This window comes from Cervus canadensis, chromosome 11, assembly GCF_019320065.1.
Source record: "Cervus canadensis isolate Bull #8, Minnesota chromosome 11, ASM1932006v1, whole genome shotgun sequence".
Classification (NCBI taxonomy): domain Eukaryota; kingdom Metazoa; phylum Chordata; class Mammalia; order Artiodactyla; family Cervidae; genus Cervus; species Cervus canadensis.
Window position 1 is genome coordinate 71,483,075 of NC_057396.1, and position 18,611 is coordinate 71,501,685.

Consider the following 18,611-nt stretch of genomic DNA (forward strand, 5'->3'; position numbering starts at 1 on the left):
GTATATGGGAACTCTCGGTAGTAAAATCTTCAGTTTCTCTATAAACCTAGAACTGTTCTCAAAATAAAGTCGCCTGGACTTCCCTAGTGGTCCAGGGGTTAAGAGTCCACCTGCCAATGCAGGGGACGTGGGTTTGGTCCCTGGTCTGGGAAGTTTCCACGTGCCTCGGGACAACTACGCCCAGGTGCCACGACTACTGAGCCCGCGCACCCTAGAGCCCATGCTCCGCAGCAAGAGGAGCCCCCGCGATGAGAAGCCCATTGTCCCCACCAGAGAGCAGCCCCGGCTCTCTGCAACCGGGGACAGCCCACGCGCAGCAACAGAGACCCAGTGCCGCCAGCAATACACATGCAAATAAGTAACATAAGAGTCGACTGATTGAAACAGAAAGAAAGACACTGCCTCTGGGATTCTAACAAAATATGTTGCCACGTGGTTCTAATCTCTAGTCATCCAGGTAGTGGTGGTGGCTGAAAGGATTTAAAAGTGATAACACGAAACATACTAGGAAACTTTTAACCCAACATAAAAGGAAACAGGTAAAGTCAAAACAGGAAGCCTGGCATGAACTGGAGCGACCCTTCTTAACACGACTCCAGCACGTTGACATGACAGGCCGTAATTGGCAGATGGGGCTTGGTGCCCGCCAAGGACGGAAAATCTGAAGTATCTATTCACACAAGATTACACAGTTAACCACCAATCAAAGGGAATAACTTGTGGGACAGAAAGAATTTTAATCAGTGGGTTAAAAAACTTACATAACCACGCTGAGCATAATATACGCAACACTGACTTCCAGGTAATAACATGAGTTTTTTCCTCTGTGTGGGAACACCTCACCCTGAACAAACCTGATATACCACAGCCTGACTGATCATTTGTCACTAGGAAGCTCTGACGCAAGACTTTTTATTTAATATAGCAAACTCCCAGAGTACGTTTAAAACAGTCTGCTCTTTTAAAGCTTCTTTGCACATAATTTTAAAGAGAATATATAAACTGAGGCATATCTGTGTTGTCGTTTCACGAGCACACACTTCAATTTCTTATAAGGGAAGCTTCTGGATACATCACAATAAAATTTCATTTCATGAAAAAATAATTAAAGTGGTGAGGTATGCATCCTGAGATCCTACACACAGTGTAAGCTCCTGGGGTGAGGGTGGTGCATGATGGACACACAACACAGAATACAACCAGTGAATGAAGTTCCTGAGCACACAAATTCCTTCGTTACGAAAAGCGCCTAACCCAAAGCACAGCAAGGCAGAGCCTGTGTGGCCTGGCCCGGGCGCTCTACGGGTAGGTGTAGATGTGCAAGGATGGGTAAGCCACGGCGGTCCTGTGGCTCCCCTGTGTGCCAGGACATCTGCTCCTGGACCAGCTCGGCTTCACGGGTTGAGCTGGCTCTTGGCTGGGGTTGGTGCTTCTCTTTGGATCACAAGATACTGTAAATCCTGGCTTCTCTTTCTGTGCAAACAAGACAGAAGAGTTGAATCACTTTGTGCTGCAGTTCCTAAAGTTATAGTTAGGACTGGGGCTGCTGTTACAAGGAGCGAGTGAGAGGCAGCTGCGTTTCTCCTCAAATACCAAAGTAGCCGACATTGTTACAGGGCAGAGGTGAATCAAGCATTCACCCTAGTCCCTGAGATGGCCAAAGAAAGGTGCACAGGTGATATCTTAATTGCTCAGAGAAGCTCAGGGATTGCATTTTATAAGCTGTTTAGAAACATAACACGAAGAAACAGAACCTGATTTACAAGGTTGGAGACTGCCCAGAGTTTGTAAACTCTTATCTGACATACCATGGAAGTTAAATGCCTACCTCTCTGTTACAGAAACATTAAACTAGAAATTTAAAGGACAATCAAGTAGAAGTCAAGGCTTGGGTGGCATTCAGCTACTCTACTGGGTTTAAATGATGTGTAAATCCCAATTTACATGTTACAGCCTAACCAGCCTGTTTCAGCAGAGGGATGCAGCTTCAGCCACCGATAGGCATCTTGCAGTGGATGCTGTGTGAGGAAAGGGGACAGTCATCACTTATCAGCGTGGCAGGACAGGATCCTCTGTGACTGGGCTTTATCTCCACCTCTGTTCCCACTGCTATGTTTCTGTGGTATCATGGTGGCTGGACTGTCTCCCTTGTTACCCCTCCTAGAGGATCATGGCCTTAAGGAGGGCTCATGTTATACAGTCCTCAGAGGGCCCCACATGGTTGGATCTTCATACGATACTGATGGGTAAATGCGAGCATCATTCTCAGAACCCGCAGGCAGCAGGCTTGAGAACATGGCAGCGATCTGACCTTGAGAAGCCATCCATTCTGTACCTATGTGTGTATGCATACTAAGTCCCTTCAGTCGTGTCTGACTCTGCAACCCTATGGACTTTAGCCCGTCAGGCTCCTCTGTCCATGGGATTCTCCAGGCAAGAATACTGGAGTGGGTTGCCATGGCCTCCTCCAGGGGATCTTCCTGACCCAGGGATCGAACCCGCATCTCTTATGTCTCTTGCGTTGGCAGGCGGATTCTTTACCGCCAGCGCCATCTAACTTCAGTAATCCAGTGGTCCCCAATTTTTGCTCCATCTGGACACATGTGAGCAGCACTTCCCCAGAGACACAGCCAGGGTTATTTGAAACCACTGTTCACCAGCTGTTTCTCCATTTTTTTCTCCTCCCTGTAAGGAAGAATGGGGCTTCCCTGGCGGCTCAGTGGTAAAGAACCCACCTGCCTATACAGGAGACATAGGTTCGATCCCTGGGTCAGGAAGATCCCCCAGGGTAGGAAATGGCAACCCACTCCAGTATTCTTGCCTGGGAAATCCCATGGACAGAGGAGCCTCGAGGGCTACAGTCCATGGGGTCACAAAAGAGTTCGGTACAACTTAGTGACTAAACAACGAGGAAAGAATACGCAGGTACAAATGAGCGAGAGAGATGTTATGACAGGGATAAATACGAATTCATTCAAACTTATTCTTTTAAAAAAGCGAATCATTCACAAACCTCTGTACCGGACGGTCACTGTAAGTGGATGTGAGACGCCCCTCACAACTGATGGTGGCGTTCCAATTTGTTAACATTTCCTGGGTTGAGAACCCTGCATTCACTACCACTTTTTACCTCAAGTGTTGCCGTGGAGTTACAAGATAATAGCTGCCTAACAAATGTTCACTGAAACAAGATGAAATTTGCCATGGCAAGTGTTCAGCCCTGGGTGAGCTTCCTCAGTCCTTGTGGCCTTGTGGGCTGTGCCCCGGGCTGCTCTGGTGTTTGTAGCCAGAGGAGGCAAACCACCTGAGATGCTCGCCTTAACAGAACAAGTCCACAAAGACGACGCTGTGTGGACTGTGGATCACCACCCCTCCTAATCATATAATACATTTGAAAAACAAATAAAATTAACTGTGGGCATATACATACACACACACACACATACATTAGGTGAAATACCTGTATTCTGCCTTTATTCTTAGTCAAAATCAAGGTGGTCCTATGTGTTGGGTCCAGGGCGGTGCTCTTGCCTCTTCTGTTTAGCTGGGACTAAAATAAAGGAACATATTCTCACTAAGTTTTCCACTTGGACAAGTGTGTGACTGTGTGAGACACACAGAGGACTTTTTAGCCATGCATGTTGATTCCCTACGGTACTCTCACTTTGAAAGAGAGGCAGAATGCAAATACAGTAATTCAAAGAAAAGAAGGAAACTAATACTCGCTGCATGCCTACTACGTGCTGGGCACGTCACACATGGCTTCACGTAGGACATTCCCGACACCCTCACGGTGTGGATACCACAACCCCGACGTGTTAGACGCAGGAGCGCAGCCCCGGGGTTAGGTCACCGCAGCGGATGGCGCCTGGGGCTGGGATGTGCCGGCAGGCAGCCCGCACAGCGTCTGCTCCCGCCGCTGCCACGCCGGCCGCTGAGGGCCGTCGGGTACTGGACGCCGGTGGCGTGCTCTGCCCGGGCTCCGCGCGGTCACGCTGCGGGACCTCCTTCTCTCATCCTTACCCACGGGGCAGCGCTCCGCACAAGGACGGCCTCTGCACGCTCTTTGGCCACTACTGCACCCAAACCTAACTTACACACAGAAGAACCGAGGATTTCGTAGCCACGCTCCCAAGCACTAAAGAGGTGGTCGGATCTGTCCCTTCTGTTTCCTACCGCATCCGACCCTGGACGTTAACTTCCTGCTCGCTTGTTAAAACCCCCAGCAGACTCCAGGGTCCCTGAGGCAGGGAGGGTGTCTCGTTCAATGCTGCCCTCCCGGCGTTCAGTAGGTGGCCGGCAGGCAGTGGCTGTACAGTACAGCTTGTTGAATGGACGGATGGAGCGGCCCGCAGCCTGCTCTTATGATTTGGGTATAAAAGCCACAATTCACCAATGCGTGTATCAGACTTCAGTGGTGTCCAATCCAAGGCAGTGTCAGTGTCCCCACCAATGCTAACGTCCCCCTGCTCCCAGCTGCACTCTCAGGGTGACGGGGGCGATGCCATTCTTCACCCTGCGGGGCAGATGCACTAACTGGAAAAATCAGAGCAACTGCGTGACACAGACTAAGAACAGGACAGAACAGAGAGCCCAGGACGGAAGAGTTTTCAGGAAACAAAGTAAACATTTGAGGTGATGGGTGTGTTGCTCAACTAAATGGTGACAATCCTTTCTCAATGTATATATGCATGTTGTGTGCGTGCATGTGTGTGTATAAAATCACATTGTACACTTCATATTACCAAAAAAAGTTTGAATAACTTTTCTATGAGTGAGTTAAAAAAAAAAGTCAGGCAAAAATAATACCTTATTCAATCGTGGTTTTTCATTTTTTATCACTGAAGAACTGGCATTCTCTGAAGTTCTGAAAAAAGCAGGATGCTTTTGCAGAGAAGGAAATCCTGCCCTTTCCTAGAAGGATTGGAAAAAGAACAGTTTTCAGTTGCTCTGTTACAATTAATCTACTCACAACAGCCCCAATTCACCCAAGGGCAAATCTCCCGACTCTGAAGGCATTTTCATCTTCAGAGGGCAGGGGGTGAGGCGTGGGTGTGGCTGTGAGGACGGAGGTACCCAAGTGACCCTGGCCGGCACCAGGCCTGACCTCTCACCACCCAGCCACTCGGGACTGGCTCTTGCCGCCACTTTTCCGTCACTGCCTCCTTCCTCTGCAAATCCAGACTTGGTGGGCTCCTGCACTTGCTGTGCTAGAGGCCAGCGCAAGGGCCAAGCTGAAATATGCTCAGGGATGTCAGAGGACCCAGGTCAGTCGTGTCCGACTCTTTGCGACCCCATGGCAGCACGCCAGGCCTCCTTGTCCATCACCAACTCCCAGAGTTTACTCAAACTCATGTCCATCGAGTCGGTGATGCCATCCAGCCATCTCATTCTCTGTCGTCCCCTTCTCCTCCTGCCCTCAATCTTTCCCAGCATCAGGGTCTTTTCAAATGAATCAGCCCTTCACATCAGGTGGCCAAAGTATTGGAGTTTCAGCTTCAGCATCAGTCCTTCCAATGAACACCCAGGACTGATCTCCTTTAGGATGGACTGGCTGGAACTCCTTGCAGTCCAAGGGAGTCTCAAGAGTCTTCTCCAACACTACAGTGCAAAAGCTTTTCCTTTTGAGGACCTGGGTAAGAGCTCTGAAACCCACATAGAAAACGCCCCTCTGTCCCATTTCCCATTCCCTTTCTGGTTTAGAGGAAACCTCAACTCTGTCCTGCACCCGCTGCGGCACGCTCTGACCAGACAGCAGACACAGGCAGCAGGGCCTTCTTACTGGGGCGTCTTCAGTTATCTCTGAGTCTGGCATCAAAGTATTTTTCTGATACTGTTTGTTTCGCTGTTTTCTCGACTTAAGTGGCTTTTTTTTCTTCTTATACATCATCTTCTTCTGATTCAACTATTTCAGAAAGTACAGAGAAATTAGCCATTGAGGGTTGCAGAGAGACATACACCCATAGGGAGCACTCTTTTCACACAATGCTCAAAACACCATTGCTGACCCGGTATGCGGGCCCTCACAGTGTGTTGAACTGTTGTTGGTTTGGAGAACCAAAAACCAGTTCAGTTACCTCATTACTAGAGACCCCTCCCCACTTAACATACCTAAACCCCCTACTATAGATATACTGCCAAAGGGGCACCTATACCAATAACCAAGTATCTGTGATATAAATGTGAAAGCACTTAAGGTAATATACATCACTTAAGGTAATACTGGCGAGTACATAAGGTAATACTTAAGGTAATATATATCACTTAAGGTAATATATTACTTTAAAATTACTTTTTATTTTAAAAAAAAACAAAAAAAAATTACTTTTTATTTTAAAGTATTTTAAAATAAGTATTTATTTATTACTTATTATTAATATTACTTAATTACTTTATTAATATTAATTTAAAATTACTTTTTATTTTAAAGTATTTTAAAATAAAATAAAATAAAGTATTTTAAAATAAAATATTTTATTTAATATTTTAAAATTACTTTAAAATATTACTTAAGGTAATATATATCACTTAAGGCAATACTGGCGGGTACAGACGATACTGATTGAAGGCTGTGGGATCAGCTGATACAGTTTGTCTGTCACCACAAGGCAGCTTTAATAATTAAGCAAATGAAGCTTGGGACTAATTTTCCAGGTACCCATGGTGTGGTGAAGCTTATTCTGATGCTGCTGTAAATCTAGCTGAAGAAATTATAGGGTCTAGTCTGATATGGCTGGCTCATCTGACATAGCCTTAAATTCATCCTAGGATGAAGATCTTTCTTAATGCAACTAGGAAATCAAGTGCATAGTGAACCACAATAAATATTTTGCTGTCTCTAAAGCCCTTATAATATCTATGTAAAAAACAAAGTCTGTGAATAGACAGGGCAAAAATATCACTTACTATATAGAAATATAGAAAACTACCTAAGATCATGTAAACAAAAACACTTTTCAACACTTTTTAAAATGTGTGGGTCGTTTTTAACAACTTCTATCTCTTAACGTGGTTTTCACTTTAAGTTAAACATTTCCCCCTCACTTTTTGTTAATTTTGCAATATACCTGGAGCCCTCACATTTTTCCTCTCTAGGTTTTAAAGAAGAAAGTTACAAAGGACAGAAAGAAGGCCTCCAGGGCAGGGTAACCAGTTAGGATGCTATTGCTGTATTTTCTGCAGATCTTGGGACGGTTGAAAACTCCTCCAAACTGCTCAGGAGTGTCAGGCCTTTTTTTAGGCTGCTACTTCCTGGGTGTCAGAGGCTCTAAAATCTCACCTCACTTGCTATGTTCAGTAGGTGAGCAGGGAGGCCATCCGAGAGGGAGCTGTCAGAACCGCTGGTGCTGTTTCCAGAAGGAAAGGAAAAGGGAAAGATTTGTCATTAATGTCTAGGATGTGTAACACTGACCAGAACAGGGGCACGGGGTGAGGACACCTGGTCTGCTATTTGCCCGCAATGTGTATTTCAATTACTAAGAAATCAAGACAAGCCCATCCTTTCATTCATTGCAAACACCTCCAGCATGCCAGGCAGTGCATCAGGCACAGGAAACAGAGATGACCCGTGTGGCAAAATAAATACTGGCCAGATGGACAAAGCTGCCCTTGGCAGGGACTGTGAGAGGCTGTGGGATTCTCTGGGAGCAGCCCGAGAGAACAGCAGGGGGCTGTGGTTTGTCTGAAAGCGGCAGCTTTTTCCAGAGTGCACAACCTGTCTAGTCAGTACCAGCTCAGAGAGCAGGTATGTGACTAGTTACTCTTTAAGAATGGGTTGAAAATACAAATAGATACATTTAATAACAAAAGATCTGTAGGTCTCAGATTAGGAGCATTACTCTTAACGCCCCAAATCCCCCTTTGAAAGTTTCAGAGGAACTTTCTAGACTGATCTGAAGTCCCCCCCACCCGACCCCACAAACTGTCCTCCCCCCATTTCTTCACAGGCTAGGATGGATGAGGACTCAGACACTCCATCCCTTCTCCCCTCATCCTGTCCTTGGTTGCTGTGCCGCGCTGTTTTCCCCTTTCCTGGGGTGTGGCTGGCGAGAACTGCAAGCTGTGCTCTGTGACACGTCCTCCATATATGGAAAACGTCTCAGGCACAAAACTCAGACCTCCTGGGAAAAGGCCAGCATTCCCAGCCGGTTCGTGCTCCTCTCCCTCCCACCAGCGCACAACGAGGAGCCCTGCAGCAAAGCAGCGGAAGAAAGCCCCCGCTCCTCTCTTAATTCCCAGCTCCCTGTTCTCACAGGCTTTTCCAGTCTGAGCAGCAGCCTTTGAGGCCACTAGAGAATAGCCTCTGAAGTCCCTTTTGGAGATAACACAAAACATGAACAAAGGGGATAGAAGCGTTAGATGCGGTCGCCCCAGAAGATGTCTAAAACCAGGTGTGTGCACACAGACACAGCTCACACGGGGCTTGCACACGCAGCCCGCTGTTCTGTGTGATGCCGTGAATGAAGAGAGCCCCACGGAGGCTGGTGCTGAGGCTGACAGATTGGATTCAATAATTCTTCACTAAATCCATCAGGGTATCCCTGCTGAGCCTGTAGGGATGCAGTCAGGATGCTTTTGAGTCAGTCCCCACTGGGCCCAACGTGTAGCAGTTGATATGCAGGAGGCGTTTTGTTTTTGAGGCTGAAAGTGAAGAGGCCTTGGTGCAGAGGAACTTGTGAGTCAGGCAGAGGCTCCCGGGAGAGTGGGAGAGGTGACACGGTGAACGGGACGCCCTCCCTGGCCTGATGCTCTGGTTTTTAAGGTTCCTAAAGAGACTTCTGGGAGACTGAGTTGGCAGAACTACTTTGGGGCCACAAATCAGGGCTCTCGAACCCTTTCCAGAGCCGAGAAGGGAGGCTAACAAAGATCAGGCACTTAATACCTAGTTGTTGAAAGAACAAAGTGTATCTAAGTGTGCCATGATTTTATTCAATACTTTGCCTCTGAGGTTCAAAACCAACACAACAGAGCAAGCAAGACAATAATTTAAAAAAACAGAACCTCTCTGCTTTTTCTTTGAAATGAAGTTTGTTACCTGGATTCAACGTCCGACAAAGAGATGTCACTCCAGCTTCTTTCTAAATCCATATCTTGTCCAAGTTCCTTGAATTTCTTATGGATTTCCTGTTGTAAGAGCTCTTTAAGCTCTGCCAGACACTGCATGAACTATGGAATTGAAAAGAAATGCTATTCTTGATTATTCATTTATTTATTCATAAACTAAATCTGCTGAAAGGCACTTTGTTTATTTCTGGGGACATAAGGATGAGTAAACTGTAACCTCTGCTACTAAAGGCATGTTAACAATAAATTACATGAGCGGTGGGAACAGGCAGAAGCATTTTTAGGGAAGAATGTCAATGAACACTGCTTTAGCCATTCCCTTGGTTATAGTTAATAATAAACTTCTTGAACAATGCAAAGGTCGGATTTGCTTCATTTTTTTGAGTGGCAAAGAAGGAAAAGTTAGAATGGGGTTGTTCAGATTTTGGCCTCTGGCAAGTCTGATTTAAGAGGCCCTATGCTGAAGCCAAATTCTCCTTTAAGTGTTTCTTTTATTGAACAGCAGCATCCTGAGTGGTGCATGTCACGTGTTCCCAGGATGGACATTTCAGAGGGGGCATGAGAGATGAGTCAGGGACCATGAGTCCAGGCTCCCTTTTAAGAAGGTGAACAATAAAGGGAAATAGAAATAAGCTCCCGGAAAAACAAGGCCAAAGGAAGCCTCTGCTTGTGATTTAGGATGGGGGCAGCTTGAGAACATCTGCAGTTGGGAAGAAGAAGAAAAGGGAAAAAGAAAAAAAAACAGGCCCAGAAAAGAGAAGAGGTAATTAATAAGGCAAGACCTCAGGGAGACCACAGGGGAGGCTGGCCAGTGCAGCGAGGGCAGGAACAGTTCTGGAGAGGAGGAAGGACACCCGCTTTTCTGAAACAGGAGGGAGGGAAGCAGGCACTGGCGCCGCCGCAGAGAAACCCAGAGTGAGGGGGAGGTGGCTGCTCGGAAGGGGCGCGTGGCCCCCGCTCCCGAGGAGGCACGAGGTCGTACCGTCGGCTGGGAGCGTGCAGACTGGGGCTTTTCTTACTTTCTTTGATTATAAAAACTTCAGAAAAATATGAGGAGGAAAATAAAGATCACCTGTAACCCCAGTGGGCTGACTGTGGACCCGTGTGACGATGACCACAGTGACATCGCCACATGTCTGGAAGCCCATTTTTACCTTGGTGCGGTCAGGATCACAGAAATCGAGGAGGGTGTCACAGACATGGTAACCCAGGGATTTCAGATCCTCAGTGGTAAAGTGAGTGTCTCTCTTACTGCCTGGGGACAAAAAAAACCCATAGGACTTCTTATTAAGTCTTCATGAGCAGATGCAAATCTAATTTATGAATATCTCATTAAAAACACCACCTCTGATTCTAGAACATTATGCTTCTGGTCAGGGTCTCTCTCATAGTCTATTTCAGGAGAGTCTTTGACAATGATCAAGTTCACAATCATGATGCCTAAATTACTGAGGTTTTACTTTGTGATAAGCACTAGGCCAAATGCTTTATGTACACGATCTCATTAGTACCTGTAATACAAGTACTAATATTACCGCCAGTTAAAGGAAATTCAAAGGGCTTCCCAGGTGGCTCAGTGGTAAAGAACCTGCAAGTCAAAGCAGGAGCCACGGGACACGTGGGCTTGATCCCTGCGTAGGGGAGATCCCCTGGAGGAGGAGATGGCAACCCACTCCACTATTCTTGTCTGGAGAATCCCATGGACAGAGGAGCCTGGCGGGCTACAGTCCACGCAGTCGCAGAGTCAGGCCGACTTGAGTGACTGAGCATGCACACGACGGAAACCCAGAGTCAGACCCGCCGTATCTCCAGGCCCCGAGCAACCACTGTGCTATCCTGCCCCGTCAGTATGATACTTCACACTCGTATTTTGGGTTCTCAAATTTAGCATTAAAGTGCAGACAAGAAAATCTTCTAGCTCAATTATCTCCCCAACATTCAACGGAATTTCACCTCGCCAGTGCTTGCCTTGGCTTCCTCTTGCCATAATGGCCCGTGATCTACGAAAGACAGCTTACCCAGGGTGGACCCGCCAAAAGTAGACTCCATGGTGTAGCTGTTTAGGATTCCCATCCGCCACATCACAACTCGTCCTGTTCCTTCTTTGCACTTTTGGACTTTAAAGTTACAACTGTGAAAAGAGAACTAAAGAGAAATCCAAACCCTCTGTTCATCATAAACTGGCAAATGTAAGATGTCTAAAATTAAAAAATAAATAAATAAATAAAATTCACTAATATGGTAAAAAAAAAAAAAAGGAAGTATCTATTAGCTTCTAACATATGCTCCATAAAATACCAAGGGGTGTCATAGATATTACAGAGGAAAAAATGAGTTCTGCAGTCATGTTGGTCGGGGAGATGCAGGTTTAACCCAATTAAACAGGCCTTCTCTGCAGGACCTCTCATTTAACGTGTTATTGTGGACTGGGCCTCTCACTAGGGGAGAGAGTAGATTCTAATTTTCATGGCCTGTTAACTCTTCCTTTCCTTTCCCACCTTCCCCAGGGACATTCTGTAAGACCAGGGTTCTTTGAACAACCTGTTTGGGAATGCTGGCTTACTTTAGTATTCAAGGTACCAGCCAGCATGAGATTTATTTTCTACCTTCCCCACCTTCAACCCTTGGATCTAGAACCCTTATCCTCTATCTATGATTTGTGTATGCCTCACCCTATAACCTCTGCCCGGACTCGCCCCACCTCCTAACACTAATGTGGTCCTAGTTTGGAGTTCAATAGCCTCCATCGTATTTCATGATCACCCCCAACTCCTTCCTCATTTGGAATTTGTAAACATATATTGGGTTGGCCAAAGAGTTTGTTCAAGTTTTAGATACTGGGTTCTGGATGCAATTTCATTTGAAGAAAGAAAGAAATTCCTGGAAAAAATAGGAAGATTAAAAAAAGAAAAGAAAGAACGGAGGCAGGGAGGGAAACAGGGCAGAAGGAAGAAAAGCTTCCTTTTTCTTTTTTAACAAGTAAGTCACAGATATAAAATATCTGTCCTATTTATATTTTTTCCAGTCTCACTGCACAGCTTGTGGGATCTTAGTTCCCTGACCAGGGATTGAACCCAGGCTACAGCCGTGAAACAGCCAAGTCCTAAGCACTGGACCCCCAGGGGATTCCTTTGTCCTATATCTTTTTTGTTTGATTTCTTCAGGACTAATTATTTTTAAAGGGACGTTTTTATTCCTATTCGATTTATTTTGGCTGCACCAGGAAGCATGCAGGATCCTAGATCCTTGATCAGGGATCAAACCCTTGCCCCCTGCAGTGGAAGTGTGGACTTTCAACCACAAGACCACCAGGGAAGTCCCTGTCTCCTATCTTTATGTGAGAGAAATCTGCACTATCACTTAAATACTTTTCTAAACCCAATTTAGCTTCTTCTTTCCAACGCCAGTTACACTTTGTGACTCTACTGATGATGTTGAAAACCAACTTCTAAATCAGTGCAGATACAACTGTCACAGAGCTGTCACTCAACCAACTACTAAAGACTTTTAAGTTGTTTTTATTAGTCCTCTACTGTATTAACAGTTATTTGTGATCTTGTATTACATAAATGTTTCTGTAGAGGCTCATATAACATGAGCGTTTTGTTTGTCTTTCAATCCCTTCTTCCACTGCCAGCCACAGGATGAAAGATGGCAGAGAATTCTACCTGTTAGGAGTTTGAACTTATACCCAGGGCAAAGCAGCCAATAGCAATTTTTAAAAAATCATCTTTATGGAGATATTATTCACATACCATACAATTCACACATTTAAAGTACACAATTCAGTGGCTTAAATATATTCACAGAGTTGTGCAACCATTACCACAACCTAAGTTTAGAATATTTTCATTTCCCCAAAGAGAAACCCAGGACCCATCATTAGCTATCACTCCCCACGCGACCCTCTCTGCATCAGCCCTAAGCAATCAGTAACCCACCTTCTGTCTCTATGGATTTGCCTTTTCTGAGTATTTCCTAGGACAGAATCAGATAACATGTGGCCTTTTGTTTCTGGCTTCTTTCACTCAGCATAATGTGCTCAAGGTTCATCTGAGTCCTGGTGTTATCACTGCTCAGTTCTTTGTACTGCCAAATAACATCCCATTGTGTGGATATACTACATTTTATTTATCTTTTCATTGGACAATAAATAATACAGCGTCATTCTTAAAGCCACAATTTTCTAAAGTCTTGGAGTCCAGCTCTCTGGGATTTACCCAAGATAATGAAGAGCAACAAAGTGGCAAATCAGACATTGCATATATGAACGGATGAGTTATCCTTCTCCCTTAGTCAGTGGACAGGAAATTACCTTTCGTGCTTACCTTATCTGGTGCATTTTTGCTTAACATTAAAGGAAAGACTCGCTCATGAAGCCAGAACTGGCGATTGGTGTTATTGCAACCATACAGGAAGATGTTATTCTTCCGGCTGTGGCCATGGAAATCACAATACAAGAGAACCTCCCTTTCTTCAAGAAGCCTATGGGGGGGTGCAAACAAAGGACCCAGTGGGTATACAAAGGCATGAGAATAGTCAAGGATCCCTTGGAGTCTCTTCCCTAAGAAAATTTCAGCCCCTAATGACCTTCACAGGACCCCCAGCCCCATCTCAAACGACCCCCAGGCCCATCCCTGATGGAAATGTGCCTCCAGCACTCTCTGCCCTGCCAGCCATGGAAAGCAGAGATGGGTAGGCCTTATGAAGGAGAGGAGAAAATCCACTGAAAGAAAGCCGCCCCCCCCGGTGCAGACCAGTGGAAAGAGGGAAACAGGCAGACAGGGGAAAGAACCAAAGACAGCCATGGTTTCTCACATTCCAGGGTTAGTTCCTCTAAGACTCAGCTCCTGTCTCTGGATGACCAGGACACCTACTCAATCTTCCAAACACAGTCACCTTCTCGGTGATGATGGTAACAATGCCACATCTTTCACATGCAGGGGACTGTGCTAAGTAGATAACATGCATTATCTCATTTAAGCCTCACAGTAACCACCCAAAGTGAAAGTGAAGTCGCTCATTCGTGTCCGACTCTTTGTGACCCCGTGGACTGTAGCCTACCAGGCTCCTCCGTCCACGGGATTCTCCAGGCAAGAATACTGGAGTGGGTTACCATTTGCAGGTATCATTATCCCCACTCTACAGACAAGAAAACTGAGGCTTCCGTGGTCACAGTAGTAAAACCAGGTCTCAGAGCCAGGCCTGCCCAACTCCAATATACACTCTGAGCCATTCTGCCTATCAACCCAAAGCTCTTCTCAGCCGTTCACACAGATATGGTGAGAAGGTGCGTGAGTCCACATATTCTTATGTGCTGCAATTTCAGGTCCAGTGAAACGGAAGCTCCTTTAAGGTGGGTGCTATTGTATCATTAGTCTTCAACTACTTTTACATTGGCTTAGAAAATGCAAATTGATTTATTATTCTTTCTTTATAAGAGGATAACAAGGAGTTCAGACTCTGCAACCAGAGAACTCGCTGTATGACCTTGGGCAAGTTTCTCAGCTTTTCTGGGCCTTCACTTCCTCATCATATATAAAATGGTGACGTGGACTGTGCCCACCTCGCAGGGCGGACGTGAGATTAAACTGGTCAGGCGGGAAGCACTGAGGACACTGCCTGTTGTACACAAGAACTGACCAATGGTTAGGTACTATTATTATTATTACACAAGTCTCATCACGAAGACTTACGGACTCCCTGACTTTTGACCTTTTACATTCAATCATTTCACTTATAAGTGAAACACCTCTAGTGAAATACTGCATGTTTAGTTTCAATCCAAAGATAAGACATGATTTTAAAATGTGAAAACTACCAAACCCACATGGCTGCAAAGAGAACATTAAAGACTGTCCCCCAAACAATTCCTGCCTCCTGTGCCACCGGAAAAGATCGCACACATCAGATAGTGCTGACCGTGTAAGACCAACGGAGAGAAGCCTCACCTCTTGATCATATTCCTGGTGTGCCAGATGCAGGGGAAAGACTCCTTCAGAATGGTTTTATAATGCCGGTTCAAGTCCCTTCCAGCCAGCGAACACCGATAATTCCCCACGATCACTCCGTCTGGATTTAACATGGGGACCACTTTGAAGATAAAGATATCTCTGAGGAGCTGAGCATCTGGGGAGTTGCTCAGGATGAAGTCCAAAAAGCCTTTCATAATCCAGGAGCCGTTACTTTCCCCAGGGTGCACGCGGGCAGTCAAGACCACAGCTTTCTTCGCAGCTGCCTCTTGAGGGGTCCGGGCTGGGTTGGTGATGGTGAGCAGGTAGACGGTGTTTCCTGCGAGGCTCCTACATAAGGTCCGGACTTTGCAGAACTGAGATTTGATGGGGCTGTTTGTCACCGACAGGAGGAAGCACTGCAAGTCAGTGTACGTGTACGGGTAGAAGTGTGCAAAGAAGCAAGTGTCCTGGTCATGCGGAAACTGAACGGTCCACGTGAGACAGTAAGAGGGCTGCTGGCCGTCCCCCGGGGTGCTCCTGTAGTACTTGATCTCGTTCCCTTCTCTCCGCCAGCCAATGCTGTGGGTGCTGGCATCCAACTGGGAGTACATGAGCGGCTTCATCCCTACAGTGTAGAGGCTCTTGGGTTTCAGCAAGTTGACGATGGTGAAGCGATAGGTGACGTCTTTCCTGGTGTTCTGAACTCGAAAGTAAAACCACTGAGTGTGCTTGTTTGTGTAGAGGTCAGTTCTCAGGGTGAGTTCATACTCGTAGGTATTTCTGTAACAGAGAACACAGAAGCATCTCTCTGTAGCTCCACCCGCCCCTCAAAAAACAAATGCTGCTTTCTCCTGATAGAAACAGACCTTGCTACAACAGAAAAGCCTGCTGGAGCAAACATTTGTTTTCTATTCTCCCTCATTTTCCAATTCATGTATCAGGCGAGCAGGAACCTGGGGAAAGGAAACTCATTCGGAGCGGGACGGGAAGAGCCTCAAAGCTGACACTGCTGCACGGCATGCTGGGGAGCGCCGTGAGCTCCCTGGTATCTTTCAAGAGCGTCCAACAGCAGCTTCTAAGCACTTCAGCACCTCTCTCTGAAGTGCAGTGACCAGCAGTGAAGCCAGAGCCAGTGCTGGACGTTAGCTGCTTTCCGGATATCATCTCTGCGGAAGAGACCTGCAAGGTCTCTGTGCTGTCTTTATATATCTGATCCTCACTTATTTAAAGGTGAGGGGACATTTTTGGAAAGCTTTCACCTTGGTGAACTTGCAGAAGACCACATACAAATGCCAGAGACCATGGGAAGATACTCATCCACAAGCATAACTCATGAAGTACGAACTAAAGGCTGTCCCTTCCGCCTCCCTCTCACTGGCATTCCAGAGCTGGGAAACAGGCACTCTCACATGCAGCTGATGGGGACTGAAATCATGCTAGGAGGACAACTGGACAAAACCTAGCATTACTGAAGTGATCAAACCCTGACCCAACCATTTCATGTCTAGGATTTGTCTCATACCACCACCAATATTTAAAAATGCGAATGCATAAGGGTATTCATTCATTAAGCCAAAAATTGTAAACATCTTCATTTCCCATCAGTTGGAGAAAAGCTGAATAAGGTACAGAGGATCCATACGATAGGACAATATGAGCTACTAAAAATAAGGAGATGCATCTGTGGTATGGCCATAAGAAAACATTTAAAATTTATTAAGTGGAAAAAGCCAACATGCAAAACAGTATGTATTAAAAAAACCCAAACAGTATGCATACTGTTTTTTAAAACATGTAATCTGTATATATTACATCTATCCAGAGAGAAAAAAGTGAATGCATACACACAAAAATTAATACATATAAACAGTTGCTGCATCTGGGAGGTATGATTATAGGACTTCAACTTTTTATGTTAGGTATTTATTAAGGAGCTTCCTTGGTGGTTCAGCGGTAAAGAATCCACTTGCTAACATGAGAGATGTGGGTTTGATCCCTGGGTTGGGAAGATCCCTGAAGAAGGAAATGGCAACCCACTTCAGTCTTCTTGCCTGGAGAATCCCATGGACAGAGGAGCCTGGTGGGCTAGCAACTAAACAACAACATTTTTATTAAGACTGTAAAAAGTTAATGAACAGAAACCCTAATTAAATAGAATTGGGAGACCAGAAGGGGGAGCTCTCAAGCCCTGCAATGACAGTGGAGCCCAACAGGAAGAACTCTTCTTCCTGGTAAAGATGCAACCAATGACAAGCTAGGAACCTCTTGTCGACTACAGCCTCCCGACTTCCTTCTCCTCTCAGTTAGACTGTTCTCCCTCCCTGCATTACAGGGCTTTCGTGGCTCCCTGTGGCTGCAGACCCCGAACTGCAGTTCTGTCGCTCTTGAATAAGGGCATGTTTGCTGGAGAAATATCTAACAGTCTATTTCAGGTCCATAAAGCAAATGTGAAATGTGCACTAATTTATTTTGGATAATTTTTTTTCCCCTGGAGGAAAACATGAGTCACAATTATTTCATTCGTCTTCATTGTCCTCACCATCATCTCTCATCACCTTTCTCTTTTACAAAAACACTCCTGACTCCTTAACATGACTCCTGAAGACACGTCTCAGTCACTTCCGTCCTCATCCCTTTGGGAAATTCCTCTCTGTTACTCACACTCTGACAGCCTTCTGCAGGTTCCCACTCTCAAACCTTGATTCAAACAGCAGAGTATTATCTTCTGGTCCTTGTAAGGAGACAGAGAGTTCCTTGATAATTCCCCGTTTGCCTCCCACTCTGGAACTGGTAAAATAGGAATCTTCGGTGGGCACTGTGGATGAGATAGATATATTCAGTCCAAGTTCCACTCAGAATCCATTTATCCAGTATATGTTTATTAAGCCCTTCTGTGTTCAGCACTATTCTAGTTTAACAACAAGGGGTATTTAAATAAGAAATTTCTATATTCTCAGTAGTCAATGGCTTTGCAAGTGAAGCAAGTAATTATTTAACATTCACAGACTTCATACAATCTTGCATCACTTGTATGGATAATTTCACTTTGCAATTATTTTTTATTATACTTGCATTATGTGTCAGATGTTAGCAATATCTACCAATCAACAAATGATTGACATCAACAAAGATCCTGACCACGGGGCAGGATAGATACATGCATTAAACAAATAGAAATACGTACAGGGCCTGCTTCTATAAGCAGGTACTTCATTAGTAGATATATTCACATTATGACTTTTGCTTCTATATGCAACCTTGTCACTGTGGAGACTTAGAGAGTAAGTAATTTGGATAACAAATGAAAGCAAAGGAGAAAGTGAGTATAAAATGGGAGTAAAAGCACGGAGGAAGTAAAAGCAGAGAAAGCAGCAAGAGTACATATAATCCATTTAAAGAGCTGGAGTTCCATGTTGTTCAATCTTTTCAAGGAACCATAATCAATGTACAGACCAGCAACCAGATGTCGTTAATATAGGGATTTCAATATTTTCTTGAGTCTCTTAGGTAACATTAAAAATGATCCAATTCATAGCCCACAGTAACATGTCTCAAAAACAAAACCTCTTTCTTATTTAACCCACAACATTCTTA

At 45.3% G+C, this 18,611-nt stretch overlaps 1 protein-coding gene across 3 annotated transcripts in view; it reads right to left on the reverse strand.

The window, feature by feature from the left end:
* Window positions 1-713: 713 nt before the first annotated feature.
* The window catches only part of AGBL2 (AGBL carboxypeptidase 2), a 29,328-nt gene continuing 11,430 nt past the window's right edge, over window positions 714-18,611 (reverse strand). For all 3 annotated transcript variants that reach the window (XM_043482439.1, XM_043482438.1, XM_043482437.1), the window contains 11 exons: window positions 17,679-17,832; window positions 15,015-15,797; window positions 13,392-13,548; window positions 11,082-11,208; window positions 10,218-10,318; window positions 9,035-9,165; window positions 7,280-7,346; window positions 5,783-5,905; window positions 4,810-4,914; window positions 3,461-3,550; window positions 714-1,473 (listed from right to left, as the gene is read on the reverse strand). In XM_043482439.1, coding sequence (XP_043338374.1) covers window positions 1,300-1,473; window positions 3,461-3,550; window positions 4,810-4,914; window positions 5,783-5,905; window positions 7,280-7,346; window positions 9,035-9,165; window positions 10,218-10,318; window positions 11,082-11,208; window positions 13,392-13,548; window positions 15,015-15,797; window positions 17,679-17,832 — 2,012 coding nt within the window. In that variant the 3' untranslated portion in view covers window positions 714-1,299. The remainder of the gene's footprint in view (window positions 1,474-3,460; window positions 3,551-4,809; window positions 4,915-5,782; window positions 5,906-7,279; window positions 7,347-9,034; window positions 9,166-10,217; window positions 10,319-11,081; window positions 11,209-13,391; window positions 13,549-15,014; window positions 15,798-17,678; window positions 17,833-18,611) is intronic.